The sequence below is a fragment of the Bos javanicus genome, chromosome 3 (assembly GCF_032452875.1).
Source record: "Bos javanicus breed banteng chromosome 3, ARS-OSU_banteng_1.0, whole genome shotgun sequence".
NCBI lineage: Eukaryota > Metazoa > Chordata > Mammalia > Artiodactyla > Bovidae > Bos > Bos javanicus.
In genome coordinates this window covers 57,864,949-57,881,843 of record NC_083870.1, presented here as the reverse complement: position 1 = coordinate 57,881,843, position 16,895 = coordinate 57,864,949, and the positions used below count along the sequence as shown (strand labels likewise).

Below are 16,895 nucleotides of genomic sequence, written 5' to 3'. Positions count from 1 at the left end.
TTGAGAAAAAAAATTCCAAACTGTAAAAATAGTAAGACTATAGGGATAGAGGAAAATATGAACAAACTGCAGGAAATAAGGAGTATTCATATTTGGCTAGAGCTCAGGATCACTTGGAGAAGGCAAGGGGGCACCCCACTCCAGTACTCTTGCCTGGAAAATCCCATGGAGGGAGGAACCTGGCAGGCTGCAGTCCATGAGGTCGCTAAGAGTTGGACATGACTGAGAGACTTCACTTTCACTTTTCACTTTCATGCATTGGAGAAGGAAATGGCAACCCACTCCAGTGTTCTTGCCTGGAGAATCCCAGGGATGGGGGAGCCTGGTGGGCTGCCGTCTATGGGGTCGCACAGAGTCAGACACGACTGAAGCGACTTAGCAGTAGTAGCAGCAGGATCACTAGGAGGCTCCATTATCTAGCCTCCCTTGTAACTAGAGGAAGCCATATGAAAGTGAAAGTGAAAGTGAAGTAGCTCAGTCGTGTCCCACTCTTTACCACCTCATGGACTGTAGCCTACCAGGCTCCTCCCTCCATGGGATTCTCCAGGCAAGAGTACTGGAGTGGGTTGCCATTTCCTTCTCCAGGGGATCTTCCCAACTCAGGGATCGAACCCGGGTCTCCCACATTGCAGGCAGACGTTTTAACCTCTGAGCCACCAGGGAAGCCCAGAGGAAGCCATATATTAATACCTAAATAAGGAGACGAATCAAATGGTATGGAACTTTCAGGAAGTCTCCATAAAGAGGAGGAAATGGGGAAAAGGGGAGAGAGAATTCATCTTTTGTTTCCCTCCATCCTGTTGTTTGAATCTTGGAAATATAATGGATGGAGCCCCATCACCCATTTGAATGGCAGGGTAGAGAGCCTAAAAGTAGCTCAGTTCTCTGATGCCACTCCGGTTTTGAACTGCCAATTTTCGCCTTTTTTTCCCCATAAACAGATTTTTTTCTGTCTTCTATTTACTGTTCTCCAAAAACAGTATTAAGGAACTGAAAATGATGTCATCCTCTTTAGTCAGGTCTCATCAGCTTATACATATCTATGAGTGGGAACTCAAATATCCTTTTTCTCAGGAAGTATAAAATCTTCTACATCTTTTCTCTGGTACATAAAAACTCAATTGTCCCTCAGATTTGATTAAGTTGGAAAATTCTTTCCAGTTATGAAGCAGCCAAAAATATACTTTCTGGTTTCAAATGGACCAAGCCTGAGGCTATATCCTACCATAACCATGACACCTAGAAATAATCTTATGCGTTAAAGTTAATGTATTTTTGGAGAATAAATAAATTCTCTTAGGTTGAGACAAAGAGATAGTTATTCAGCTTCATAAATGTTATTCAGTACTACTGAAAATAATTTTTACATGTATCTGTGTATACAACTGTAAACATTCAAATATATAAGTATTGTCCATATATATGATGTAAAGATACAAAGATATAGTTTTAGAATTGCTTATTATAATGATATTCTAAAACTCTGAGAAACATAAAAGATAAATGATACAACTTTACTTCTAAAAATGTTGTTACTTCAAGCTACTTCTACAAAGGACTAAGTTGTCATTATACAACATGATATACATACACACAAACACATAATACCTTTAATTTTGTATTCTCAAGATTCAGAGTTTCATTTTCATATTCAATTGAGTGAAGTTTTCTAAGAATTTCTTCACATGAAATTTTTCCATGCTCTTCCATTTTCTTCAGATCTTCCAAAAGATTAATGATTTGCCTTTATAAAAACCATAGAAATTTTCATTCAAACAACATATATCTTAAGTGTACTTCTGAAGTTATTCTTTGTAAAGTACAGTTTCAAAAGTTAATCACACTCAGAACAAAGGAAATAGGAAACCATAATCTATAAGGTTACTTCTACCTGAGTAACTGATTAGAAATAATTATCCATTGATGACACTAATGAAAAATTACACAATATTCTCTTGGCTAGTCAGTAAAACATCTAAACTATGATCCACAGGTAGGACTGTCTTTCTGTCATTCATACATGCATACACACATACGCACAATTTGGGGAAAGAGTTAGAGTTAAATAAAAGTATCAAGTGAGATAATAAACAATCCTAGGAAGCAAATAATACTACTTTTCAATGAAAAAATTGAAGAAAATATACAAAAAGTGAAACATTCAAAAGCAAATATATAGTTCTTTATTAACTTATTAATAATAAATAACAAAATATAAAACATACATATTTTTACTCAGATTTTCTTTGTTATGCATTTAAGACAACTTAAGGATCAATAATTTGTGAATAAAAATGCATTTTAATGGGTAATCATTTTTAATTGTATTTTTAGAGTAAGAAAAGTTTATAAATTATAAATAGCAAACATAGCAAATCAGACAATAGCTTTACCATACGTAATTCATAGGAACCATATATAAACTACTCAAAGAGGAAAGAACTGAAAACATTTCTTATAAAATAGTAAAAAGACTCTTTTTTTTCTTACTTTTTCATTGTTTCGATCTGAACTTCCAACTCAGTTTTCTCTATTACTATTTTCTCATAATGACTTTTCCAGGCATTGGAAGCTGAAACTGTTTCAGACAACTTGGCTTCCTAAAAAATACATAAAGTACTCATCTTGTAATTTAATAACACTAGTTTTGTTCTAAAAACAAATACATTATTAACAAGGAAACACTCATCCTATAAGTTATGGAACTTTTGTTACAGAAAATTTCAGTGTACAAATCTGAATGCAGGAAAACTTTAAAGTAAATTTTAATAATGACTTTATAACACTATTACTTTATATGCATATAATAATAGTTCTAACAACATTTTAAGGATGTTAACACACCTATTTAAAAAAAATGTTTCATAATTACTGAAGATAATTCCCTTTATATTTACTGAATTCTTGTCTTTCTCTGACTTCTTTCACTTAGAACATCCTTCAAGTCCAGCCATGTTGTTGCAAATGGCAAAAGTTCATTTTTATGGCTGAGGAATATTCCTGTGTGTGTATACACTACATCTTCTCTATACAGTCATCTGTTAATGGATACTTAGTTGTTTTCACTGGAGAAGGCAATGGCACCCCACTCCAGTATTCCTGCCTGGAAAATCCCACTGATGGAGGAGCCTGGTAGGCTGCAGTCCATGGGGTCACTAAGAGTCGGACACGACTGAGAGATTTCACTTTAACTTTTCACTTTCACACACTGGAGAAGGAAATGGCAACCCACTCCAGTGTTCTTGCCTGGAGAATCCCAGGGACGTGGGAGCCTGGTGGGCTGCCGTCTATGGGGTCGCACAGAGTCGGACACGACTGAAGCGACTTAGCAGTAGCAGCAGCAGTTGTTTTCATATCTTGGTTATCATAAATAATGTTGTTATGAACTTTAGGCTACATATCTTTTTAAATTAGCTTTTTGGGTTTTTGGGCCTTTTTGGATAAATATACAGGAATGAAACTGCTGGGTCATATGATAGTTCTATGTCAAGCTATTCTGTATAGATCACTCTACTGACTCTCAACAAATAACTGTCAAATGAATCTACTCTTTACAAATTCACCTAAAGAGCTGTAGCCATTGTACCCCTCTCTAAAGAAAGACAAATTCACTAGAATGACAAGGGTGCCAATAATTACTAATCAGAAGACTTAGAAGTAGTGATATGAGCAGTTTACATTTATTGGGTGCTTCCTTCTTTCCTACCACTGAACAAGTGTTTATTCAACATTTACTATGTGTGAGACTTTTTTTTTTACATTTTTACAGTAATCTTTTTAATGTATTTAAAAAAGACTAGTATTCTGTTTTTATATTACATGTAAATGAATGTTAATATGCACTATGAAGGATATGTTTGGCAATTATATTAGAATATAAATTAAGATATTTAGAAATTTTGCCTATAAAATAAGTGCTAAGAAAAAAATTTAAGACATTGATGTGATTAACTGTTGTGGGGCTATTTCAAAAGGAGCAGTCAAGGAAGGCCTGTGTGAAGAGATATCAAGTAAAAAGATACCAGAGTGATTTTTAAAAGAATCAGCTATTATAGAACCTGAGAAGAACATTACAGCCAGAGGCAACAGCATAGAACAGTGAAACAAACACAATACCCACATTAGAGGAATAGAAAGGAGGTTAATGTGGCAAAAATGCAGTCTGACAGACACTGTGCTTTGACATATATTTTCTCATTTATTCCTATAGGAGACAGGCAGTATTATTATCCCCTATTTGATAGATAAAGAGCCTAAAGCTTAGAGAGGTTAAGTACCTTACCCAAAGTCACCAGGTTAACAAGTGGCAAAGTCTTCCTATACTATGATCTGGGGCAAGAGTGACATCGTGCTAGTTAAAAGAAAATCCCAAGAATGTTAATGACTCAATTAGTTTTTAACACACAGGAATATTTTCAGCTAGGCCTTCAGCCTTACAGATTTTGCACTTAGTCCTCAAGTCTTTTATCTAATTAAATTCTTCTGAATGTAGGTTAAATATTAAGAGTTTTAAAATGTTCACAGTTGAGCTTATAAAACATTAGGTTGTTTTGTTTATATGACCATTTATGCAAGTCTGTTTTCATTTCATTCATATCTAAGTTCTTAAGATTTGGGATACCAATGATACTTAAAAAGAGTAAATATTTTATTACTTGGTAACTGAATAAACACAATTCATCAAAAACAAAGCACTAAGTCAATTTTCAACTTTGTTAATAAACCCAAAGATAACTTTCGCATGGTGGGTTTACATCAGCACATGTATTTAAATATATTATAGAGTTTAAGTGAAGTGAATTACTGAATAAAGTCATATGGTCTAATAATACTAATCAGCATTTCCCAAACTGGTATTCCTCAGATTCCCATGGACAGAGGAGCCTGGTAGGCTCAAGTCCATGGGGTCACTAAGAGTCAGGCACAACTGAGCGACTTCACTTTCACTTTTCACTTTCATGCATTGGACAAGGAAATGGCAACCCACTCCAGTATTCTTGCCTGGAGAATCCCGGGAACAGAGGAGCCTAGTGGACTGCCGTCTGTGGGGTCGCACAGAGTCGGACACGACTGAAGCGACTTGGCGGCAGCAGCAGCATTCCTCAGAATCAGTTCCAAGAGTTACTTTGTGAATAAAAGAATTCTGCAGCTAACTAAGTGGTGGAAAACTCTGAATTCAATACCCTCCTTGACGTTGAAGGCCTTCTCAGAGCCTTTGTTAACGTACTTTAATTTAATGTTAATATGCAATGTAAATTTCCAAGGGTGAACATGTATGAAGTGGTACAAGCCAATGTAATCACAGGTGCTTTGGAACTTACACATCCTTTAAACAAAGTCCCAAGGAAACGCTGATGTAATTCAAAATGCAAATCTGTCACTTTATGTAATCTTTCAAAATAAAGACGAAAGCAAAATTAGTATGAGTAAAGTTTTTCTAACAAGATAATTATACTAAGTGTTATGAAGTTAAGTACATAAACTAAGTACATAAAACAATTCTTTAAGGAATAATGTATATAACTCACCTGCTCTCTAATTTGGGAAGTAAGGTTTTCCATGTCTCCAGTAAAATGTTCAATCCTTTGTTTGTAAATTTTAGATGCCTTTTTTAGAGCAATAGTTTTTTGCCTACTTGATTCTTTCATTGCTACAGCCTCATACTTATTCTTTTTCAACTGCAAATTCCATTCTGATATTTGGGTTTCTAAGCTCTAAAAAATATCAGTGGTAGTTATTTTAGAATGTCAATGTTGACATAAACATTGTTAAAATATGTAAGTAATCTCCCACATAGAATTTATGAAAAAGACTAATAAGTTTAGTAAAAAGCAAAACAGTGAAGAAAGGTGATTTCACCAATGTTTATTTGTAACCAGTTATACAGTGCAAATTTAAAATGTATAAACCTATATAAAGCTAATACTACTCTTACTAAGAAGCTAATACTGGTGATTATGGCAGAAACACTAATTCCCTTAAAACCTTTTTGATTAACTAGAATTTTTTAATTTCACATCTAGAATATTATATATAGCACTCACTAGTTACTGCAAATCAAAAAAAAAAAAAAATGTAATTAAGCCAGAGACAATTCAAACAGTAGGTACATAAAGCTCAAAGGAATCAGTAGCTCCCCAAATATATTAGGACTCTAGTTCAAATTATAAATGCTTAAAGGATATATAATCAAAATCTATAGATTATGAAGAGTATAAACAAAAACTTATTTGCTATATTTTAATTTACTAGAATTAAGGGGGAAGTCTTGACATTTCAAAGAGTTACATCAAGACAATAAAAGTACTACTTTGCCCAGTAAGTAGTAAGTTTAGTGAAGCTATTATTCTAAGACCACACAGGGTTCCAGAAAGGACTACCAGATCAGTAGGAGTCATTAAGGGTAAAAAGATGTTTGGTTATCTTTTTACCCAAAGGTAAGGCATGTTTTTATCCACTGAGTCTGATAATGTTAATTGACATAACTTTCCTTACATATCTCTTGGGGATATAACTAAACACAGAATATTAGGTTGGGTCGATGATGAATATGATTTAGTGTGATAACTCAAGTTTTAATTTCAAATTATCTTAAAACTTTGTATTTTATTTTATTTTATTTTTTTTGCTCACGTGGATTTTATTGTTTAGTGGATCAATGAATTCCTAGTCCACCTAGTAGGCCATAAGCCTAATACAATGAACCACAGATACAGCAAGAAGAAACACACTGTTGTGAATAAATCAAAAATTGTGAGACTTCCCTATTTCGTAATTTATACCCACATGGCCCTTAAATCACACACTTTAGAAACAGGAAGAAATCTGGAATCAGTTCCAAATAACCAAACATTAAGAAAATACATTGCTCACTTTGTTACTTTGTATTTTAAAGCATCTGAGTACTAAGAACTTAAAGACTTAAGGTTTTAACATTTCTACGTTTCTTAAAAGTTGTGTGTTTCAGAAAAGAATGCAAAATTATTAAAGACTTTAAGTTTTAGTCTTCCATTTCCTGGACAATCATTTTAATAAAAAAAAAACAAAGGAGTTACAGTAAAAGATGGAGCTTTTCTACCTATGATCAACAAAAAACTACACTTAATTTTCAGTAAAACTGAGTTTAAGAGATACATCTTAAACAAGATCTAAAGGCTTGATCTCTTTGAAAAGTAACTTCACAAACTAAGAGAAGAAGCAAAACATTCTTAAATTGTCTTTTAAAATCTCTATAAACTAAAAAACCCCATTTTAACAAGTAAACAAGGAAAACAAACTGCAATATAGTTAAGTCAGCTTTAGAGAAAGGAAGAACCCTTCCCAACCCAAGAAAAACAGCTGTACTTTCTCTAAGAAACCACAGGGTGTCATCACCACATCATGAATGACAGGCACACTTACCACTAAGGGTAAAATAGAGTTTCTTTGAACATGGATCCACAAGACTTTCTTACTAGATTATCAAATCCCATGCTCAACCACTATTAGGAAGTGTGCTGAAACTATGAAATTATTTTTATAGTTTCAAAATAACCCCGTCACAGTCATTTGCCAAATGAATGGATATATATTTTAAACCAACTATTTGCCTTTTCCTCTTTCCAAAGAATTATACTTGCAATATATTATAAAGATAATTATCCTGTCTCCTCTAAAATGTGAAAATCTTCTAACTCTAATTGACATATTTTAAAAATCTAGAAAGAAAAATGAGTTCAAAGTATCTTTAAGGTAGTTCTCAAGGAATTATAATGTAACTAAAAAATTTAAAAGACCCAATATAATTGTTGAGTCATCAACAATACTAAAAAAAAATGAGATTTATGTTGGCAAACGGAGTTAGTTCACTGTGCATGCATTCATTAAAAAAAAACAACAAAACTTGTCAACCCTAAATAAATTTCAAAACTGTGTTAGAAGGAATGTAAAAAAATCCATGAGCTAATTCAACTTCTTCTAATTATTTCTAAATAATAGAATTTTGTAAGAGAATGTGAACTCAAAGTATTAGACAGGTGAATGTGATGGCAAAATCTTAGGATTTTATAGCTTATATTTGCTCTCCTAAATATCATGAATATAAAAAGAACTGTCAAATTTAACTCAAAAAAATGTTTACTATTTCATTTTTAAACTAAAGAAAATATTTTCAAGAACTTCCCCAACTGCTATTTAAGGACATAATTTAAAAAAAAAAAAAAAAAGGTAAATTGTAGTAGATAATCTGAGATATTAAATTACATGTATTCTCTTATATTTACCATGACAGAGCAGTACAATTCCAACTCTAGTTCATCTCCGGTGCCCTAAGACACGGACGCAAAGAACACAGGGAATCTCTGGGGGAAAGTGCTAAAAAGCACCTAAAGGCAGACAAAAGATAAAGTTCATGTCTCACATAAGTCTGCTTAATGTCTCCTTCATGGGCAAAAGCTTTTTGCCACTGAAGGAAAAAAGGAAAAACAACCTTGATATGCAGTCGTGAAAAACAAGTGCCTGGGCTACAGGCATCTGCCATGATCAGGAAGATAAAAGCAAACAGAAATCCAGCACAGAAGTCCTCACACTCAATGGGGTTTGTCTTTCTACACTTCTCTTTCAAAAGTGGCCACATTGCCTCTTTTCCTTTAGCAAAAATGACAGTAGATGCAGTTAGCTTGTGTCATACCACAGCAACCTCAAACTCTCACCTCAAAGTGACTGTGAGGCTTCCACAAGAATATTTAAACTATGCAGTTTAAACCAGAGAATTCCTCTTAATTACCCTGCTAAAAAAGCTGTATAACAGGTTATTTGATTATCTAAACACCAATGCTAGGTTACCTGATCTTAATGTTATAATTATTATTAGCAACAAAATCAATATAATAAACAGTATTGTCTCATTAAATAAGTGCAAGAGTATTTAAGTATATTATAGGCACATAAAAGGGATGACTGTATACCAAATATTAATAGCTTCAGTATTTTTAAGTTATTTTAATTTTCTCTTATATTTAATAGCTTTTCCAAATAAATATAATTTAAGAATAGAGATTTTTTTAAGTAATTCAATCTTATACAAATCCTTCCTAGATCAGTACTACAGAGACAGAGCATTTTCATATTAGGATCTGGAGCCAAATCTTTAGAAAGACCAGAAATGTTAAGATTTGCCTCAAATATGGATTTCCCATGGCAACACTTAAATTGAATTCTTTCAAAACCAGAATTAAGACTATATTGTCATTCATTACTGTTAGCACTTAAAACTATAAAAATAGATGAGTATTTATAACCTTTATGTGTTCTTTTAATTTCTCATTCTCTGCTTCCTTTTTATGAATTTGGGACTGCAGTCGTTCATGTACTACTTTCACTGATTGTGAAAAACGGCTTGCTTTCAAAGCATTTGCCTATAAGAGAAAACAAAACAAAAATGTGTTATTTGATGTATTTCTCTACATTATTAAACTTTACAGTACTTGCATATGATCTAAAAATTTACTAAAGAGCAAAGTACAACACTCCCATTACGAATGGATTTTATATAAAATCAAGGGGATGTTTTCTACTCCTCTTTTTAATAATTCCTAATTATCTCCTGTTACAAGTTCCTATCTATCATCCTAAGTAAAATCATGGATATGTCTAAAATGATCCTACAAACACAGAAATACCTTAATTTATACTAAAACTGAAATATATATTTATACATAGGTCCCTGACTTATGCCAAGTACCCTGAATGAAGCATCATAAAAATCTAAAAAGAAAAAACTTTAAAAAATTAAGATGTTATATTTGATACATAAAACTGGGGAAAATGTCCAAATAACCTAAAAAACTTTGTGTCTATTTATAAGGATAAATAGGAGGCCAGCATGGAAAGAAGGGAAAGAAGGAGTCAATATTAAGAAAATATGATGAATTAAGCTCAAAATTTGCTTACCTTTTCATTCTGAAACAAAGAAGAAAGTTCTTGGATATAGGTCTCCTTTTCAAGTACCTTGTTCTTAAGATTCTTCAATAAATATAATGTTAAAGTTAGAAATATCACAACTTGGGTAATGTTGGCTAATTTTATAAAACTGACCAGCATATAAACAAAAAAATTCAGAAAACTAGACTCCCAAGTATAAAAGACTTACAATGTTTTCACTTTCATTATCAGTTAGTTTCTCTAACAAGTTGGATAAACTTTCCCCTCTCTGTGGAAAAAAGAAGTTATAAATCAGTGTTCACAAGCTATATTTCTCTACACAATAGCAGAAAGTGGATTAAGCATCAAAATTAAGAAATTAATGTGGTGCAGCATATAGTGGTGATCACAGCTGCCTTCCAAAGAAATTAATATGGACAACTACCATGCACAGTTCAGCTTTAAAGTTAAAAACCAGAAAGATTTTTGCTTAAGTGTTCCAAATCAATTTTTGTCCACAATTTATAAAATTAATTTCTAAATAATGCCTCATAAAGTACAAGCCAATGACATAAAAATCACAAGAACCTTGTATACAAAGGAGGCTCACAATGCTGTTTATAAACAGGTAAAAATTATAAGCAGCCTAAAGTCTACCAAAAAGAAATGTTTTAAAGAATTATAGCAAATCAATAAAAGAATTCCATGTAGATATTTTAAATGAGGATGCAGAAAATGTTTATTCACTTTGAGGGTCACACATACCATATGATTCTATTTATATAAAATATCAGGGCTTCCCTGATAGCTTAGTTGGTAAAGAATCTGCCTGCAATGCAGGAGACCCTGCTTCAATTCCTGGGTCAGGAAGATCCACTGGAGAAGGGATAGGCTACCCACTCCAGTATTCTTGGGCTTCCCTTGTGGCTCAGCTGGTAAAGAATCTGCCTGCAATGTGGGAGACCTGGGTTTGATCCCTGGATTGGGAAGACCCCTGGAGAAGGGAAAAGCTACCCACTCCAGTATTCTGGCCTGGAGAATTCTATGGACTATATAATCCATGGGGTTGCAAAGAGTGGGACACAACTGAGCGACTTTTACTCACTTGATAAAAAGTATGTGAAATTAGCAAATCCACAGACACAGAAAAAGCAGATAATGGACAAAGAAGGGGTAGATGGGGATGAGAAGCAAAATTCTAAAGGGCTAAGGTTTTCTATTTGTAGTTATGAAAATGCTCCAAAGCTGATGGTGATGACTACACAATTCTGTGAATATACCAAAAATCACTGAATTGCACACTTTGTACCAGTGAAATGTATAGTATGTGAATTAGATCTCAATAAAACCATTAAGAAAAGAATATATGAATGCATAAATAAAATGAATACAAGAGCTTAAATCCCAAGAGTTTTTTATAGTAACTGAAATCAAGTGAAACAAATAATGAAAGTTCTTGAGATTGAAAATAAAAATGTGTTTTCTATAAAATATGCTGCTTTCATGTAAAACTACTCATGAAACACTGAAAGTGGGGGTTAATGATTGCCATTTCAAACAAAAATTCAAGAATCATTTCCATTTCAAATATACCAATATTTTAATTTCTACAGTTCAAGAACCAATATACCCTTCAAGTGAGAAATACCACTATTGAAATAGTGCTTAGCATTTCTTACTTGTTGGTATTGTCTTTCTAAGAAGATGTTCTAAAGTTTGTTTTACACGTTTAAGTGTCTAATTCTATTGTTAATATTTCTGTCTGTTTAGAAATCTTCAAATTGGATGCAGAAAGATTAGCCTGACAAAATATAAGAGCCACAAACACATTTTAAGACATTGCATTAAGAGACTCTAAAACGTAATGCCACTATTAGCAAAGAATACTTTTTCCCAGTAAAGAAAATCATTCTTTTGCATATGTTGTTGTTGTTGTTGTTTAGTCACTAAGTCATATCCAACTCTTTGTGACCCCATGGACTGTAGCCCGCCAAGCTCCTTTGTCCATGGGATTTCCCAGGCAAGAATACTGGAGTGGGTTGCCATTTCCTACTCCAGGGGATCTTCCTTGCCCAGGGATCGAACACAGGTCTCCTGTATTGGCAGGTAGGTTCTTTACCACTGAGCCTCCAGGGAGGCCCTCTTTTGCACATAGAAATAGTAAAATTTGCCAAGTTTATAGCTGCTGCTGCTAAGTCACTTCAGTCTTGTCTGACTCTGTGCGACCCCACAGACGGCAGTCCACCAGGCTCCCACGTCCCTGGGATTCTCCAGGCAAGAACAATGGAGTGGGTTGCCATTTCCTTTTCCAATGCATGAAAGTGAAAAGTAAAAGTGAAGTTGCTCAGTCGTGTCTGACCCTCAGTGACCCCATGGACTGCAGCCTTCTAGGCTCCTCCATCCATGGGATTTTCCAGGCAAGAGTACTGGAGTAGTGAATAGTATTTGTTACATGGTATACTAAAGTTAAATGAAATCAAAATAAGGGCTTAAACCCTAAAGTATTTCAGGAATTTATTATAATACAACTAATATTATACAATTTGCCCTTAACTCAAACTTTAATACACTGTAATTTTAGAATAGAGGTTTTTAATCCACATGGTAGTACAGAAAATATATTTCATCTCTCAGAATATTTTAAATTCACTCTTGTTCTAGTTCTTGGCTCTAGTTCAACTCCACGTAAGTCAAGCACCGAGGTACACAATTTCTAGCCTGGCCTCTCATCAAGTGCATTCCTGAGATTATCTTTGACAGAAAGAATTGCAATTAATGACATAGGAGAAAAGAACACTGATAAACTTGCATTTTTTTATATCAAATACCAGTGTATGAGCATAATTACTGTAAGAATATGAGACCTCAGTTAATGCATTCTGAGTATTATCCTAGCTCCTCATTTTATTAGATGTTCACTAGTCAAGTACTCACATTTTCAAAACTAATCTCTTCAATGGTGTCCTTAAACAATGGCAGAAGTAATTCTGCAGAACAAGTTGCTAACTCGGCTTCCTTAAACAATGCTTCCAATTCGGTCTTCTCATTTTGGATGTCCTGCTTTAGGCTATGCACAAAGAAAATTTAAGTTAAAACTGTTACATAAATTTGTTTTACTTTTTTGTGCAAACTAAGCATAGCCTGATTAAGTATTACAGTTCCATAAATTGCTCTGCAAAATTTAACACTAAATTGTCACTGAAAATGTATACATTTTTTCTATACTTCCATATTTTTTCTACACTTAACTATAAATGGTAAGACAGTTTCTAAAATGTTAAGATATATAAAATATGAAGCAACATACAACAGCAATATATCACTCTACTATTTGGTAATTATTCAACATCTCTTCTCCAGTTTGTAAAATGATTTATGTGAATGTGTGTCTTTTTTTTCTTCCCTCCCTTCTCCCTAGTCCAAAAACAAAAGATCTGACTTTCTAGCCCTTATTCCCAATCCTTTCTTGAAATCTATTGTTCTTCACAAAAAAATTCCTCCAGAAGAATGTGTAAGCTAAACAAATGAAACACAAAAAACACTGCTCCAGACACCTAAAAATTCTTCACATTTGGTTTTATAAAACATTATCATTTAAAATGAAACTGATTATATTTGCTTTCACTATAAAATACATTTCTGGGGGGAGACAAGAAGTTCATACTTTTACATCCCAAAATAGGGATGCTTCTTAATAATCTTTGTCAGTCTGGAAGCCGTCTTGAGCTGTCTCTCCTGTACATGTCCAAAACTTATAGAATGAGCATCAAATAGTATGAGGAATATCCCAGAGATGGGATACAGCAATTTTTAAACCTCTAGCAAAGAAGCATCACATAGAGGGCTTGAAGGAGTTGTTGAAGTAAGAATGTTAAGCAACATTCTGGAAGCAAGATTCCAAGGTAGGCCTTCTGTATACTGTAAGTAAGAGCCCATCACCAATAATTTTCATTTCAGATATAGATGCACCTAAGAAATACCCTTTCACTAATACTCCTAATAGCAGAGAGAACTCTGAGTTAAAAAGTGACTCAAAGAAGTTGGATTTTGAGTATAAAGAAGCTTTGAGAATACTTTCACTAATTTATTTCATTTAATCTTTATATGAGCAGAATCATTTCGACAAAAATCTATAAGTTTGAAGAGGCTTTTACAGTATTTATAAATAAAATTCCAAGCATTACAAGAAAGCACTGTGTCTTTCTTTAATTGACACCACTTTTCTTCTATGGAACATAATATAATGGCTCAACAATAATGAAAGGCATCTTAGAGGCTATGTCTCTACGAAATACATTGTATTCTTAAGCACCACTGGCTTCAAATGATGGGCCTAAGGAAGATGCTGGCTATAAAAGACAATTATCATTATTAAAAACCATGTACAGAAAATCAAAAATAATTATATATGACCAAACATTATTTTCATTTATAACTAAAAGCTGCACTATATCATCCATAGCAACAATCACAGTATTTTAAGATTGTCACTTTGGGGAGCAATGAGTCATACAAAAAACAAGCGCATCCCCATACCAAAGAAGCAAAGTATGACAGGTATCTTTTAGATAGCAATATACCAAATGACAGTGAATTAGTACTCATTAACTATATTTCCAATATTACATGGTATTTATATTTTCATTTATCTTAGGTAAAAAGGTATATACTTTATAAATTTTTATAGGTAATGTTTTCAATTTTAATTGCTGTCATTAAAATTTTAAAACAGCCACATTCTGCTACATGAGTACTTTGTAATCAAATTAAATATTAATTACTAGACTGTTAGATGATATTCTTGAAAGAATGCTACATTTGAAATAGTTTACAATATGGACAAAATATGAAACCCTGAAATCAAGAAAATTAAGTTATCCCCTGCTATTGTTGAGAATACCAGCTGAGATGACTTTCACTGGCATCCTGTGGTAAACCTTCTTTCTCTGATCTACTTTCAAAATGGGAAAAGAGTTCTTCTGAATGACTTCCATCATTTGCAGTCTCCTCCATAAATTAAATGGATTTATCGGTGGCTTCCACAGCAAGTTCTCCACATAAGCTGAAACCTAGGAAATATTTTCATTATTAAACATTTCAGTAGATTCTTTTTTTCTGTTATTACCCTATAAGATAAAAATCCTAAAGATGCCTAAAAGAAAAATATTTCACAGACAAAACTCAAATTGTAGCTGCTACTTGTTGTGATACTAATTTAAAGTTGTATCAAAACTGCATAGCACAATCATTCAACAATTGCCAACTGCCAGTTTCCAAAAAGTCACTATTTTCTACATGCTCACAAGAATGTATAGATTACTATTAGTCTATTTCTTGAAGTATTAAAATAATATCTTGATCCAAACAGACTAGAAAATGGACATAAAAGTCATGGATTAACTATCAATTTCAGTTTCATTCAGCTCAGTTCAGTTCAGTCGCTCAGTCGTGTCCGACTCTTTGTGAGCCCATGAGTCGCAGCACACCAGGCCTCCCTGTCCATCACCAACTCCCGGAGTTCACTCAAGCTCACGTCCATTGAATTGGTGATGCCATCCAGCCATCTCATCCTCTGCCGTTCCCTTTTCCTCCTGCCCCCAATCCCTCCCAGCATCAGAGTCTTTTCCAATAAGTCAATTCTTCACATGAGGTGGCCAAAGTAGTTTCAGCTTTAGCATCATTCCCTCCAAAGAACACCCAGGGCTGATCTCCTTCAGAATGGACTGGTTGGATCTCCTTGCAGTCCAAGGGACTCTCAGGAGTCTTCTCCAACACCACAGTTCAAAAGCATCAATTCTTCGGCACTCAGCTTTCTTCACAGTCCAACTCTCACATCCATTCATGACCACTGGAAAAACCATAGCCTTGACTAGATGGATCTTTGTTGGCAAAGTAATGTCTCTGCTTTTCAATATGCTATCTAGGTTGGTCATAACTTTTCTTCCAAGGAGTAAGTGTCTTTTAATTTCATGCCTGCAGTCACCATCTGCAGTGACTTTGGAGCCCAAAAAAATAAAGTCTGACACTGTTTCCACTGTTCCCCATCTATTTCCCATGAAGGGATGGGACCAGATGCCATGATCTTCGTTTTCTGAATGTTGAGCTTTAAGCCAACTTTTTCACTCTCCTCTTTCACTTTCATCAAGAGGCTTTTTTTTAAATTCCTCTTCACTTTCTTCCATAAGGGTGGTGTCATCTGCATATCTGAGGTTATTGATATTTCTCCCAGCAATCTTGATTCCAGCTTGTGCTTCCTCCAGCCCAGCATTTCTCATGATGTACTCTGCACAGAAGTTAAATAAGCAGGGTGACAATATATAGCCTTGATGTCCTCCTTTTCCTATTTGGAACCAGTCTGTTGTTCCATGTCCAGTTCTAACTGTTGCTTCCTGACCTGCATATAGGTTTCTCAAGAGGCAGGTCAAGTGGTCCGGTATTCCCATCTCTTTCAGAATTTTCCACAATTTATTGTGATCCACACAGTCAAAGGCTTTGGCATAGTCAATAAAGCAGAAATAGATGTTTTTCTGGAACTCTCTTGCTTTTTCCATGATCCAGAGGATATTGGCAATTTAATCTCCGGTTCCTCTGCCTTTTCTAAAACCAGCTTGAACATCTAGAAGTTCATGGTTCACGTATTGCTGAAGCCTGGCTTCAAGAATTTTGAGCATTACTTTACTAGCGTGTGAGATGAGTGCAATTGTGCAGTAGCTTGAACATTCTTTGGCATTGCCTTTCTTTGGGATTGGAATGAAAACTGACCTTTTTCATTAGATCTATTCAATAAGAAATGAATGTTATTCATGCCTATAACAGTAAAAATTTAAGATACTTTTGAAAGTATTTGGCAACAGTAGCTGCAAAGATAAAGGTTTTTTTTTTTTTTAAGTAGACTTTTCAACATTAAATTCACTTATTTCTATAAATAAATCCTATTTTTTTTAAAAAGTTCAATCTAGGATATTCTTTGGTGATACTGAATGGACAGATGATAC

The 16,895-nt window shown here is 34.0% G+C and overlaps 1 protein-coding gene across 9 annotated transcripts in view; it reads right to left on the bottom strand.

Moving 5' to 3' along the window:
• ODF2L (outer dense fiber of sperm tails 2 like) overlaps positions 1-16,895 on the bottom strand; it is a 393,421-nt gene that overhangs the window by 17,006 nt on the left and 359,520 nt on the right. For 8 of the 9 annotated variants that reach the window (XM_061411371.1, XM_061411367.1, XM_061411375.1 and 5 more), the window contains 8 exons: positions 14,801-14,969; positions 12,835-12,967; positions 10,130-10,189; positions 9,931-10,002; positions 9,279-9,395; positions 5,529-5,714; positions 2,491-2,600; positions 1,609-1,744 (listed from right to left, as the gene is read on the bottom strand). In XM_061411371.1, the coding sequence (XP_061267355.1) occupies positions 1,609-1,744; positions 2,491-2,600; positions 5,529-5,714; positions 9,279-9,395; positions 9,931-10,002; positions 10,130-10,189; positions 12,835-12,967; positions 14,801-14,913 (927 nt within the window). In that variant the 5' untranslated portion in view covers positions 14,914-14,969. The remainder of the gene's footprint in view (positions 1-1,608; positions 1,745-2,490; positions 2,601-5,528; positions 5,715-9,278; positions 9,396-9,930; positions 10,003-10,129; positions 10,190-12,834; positions 12,968-14,800; positions 14,970-16,895) is intronic. The other variant, XM_061411374.1, reaches the window with a different exon arrangement.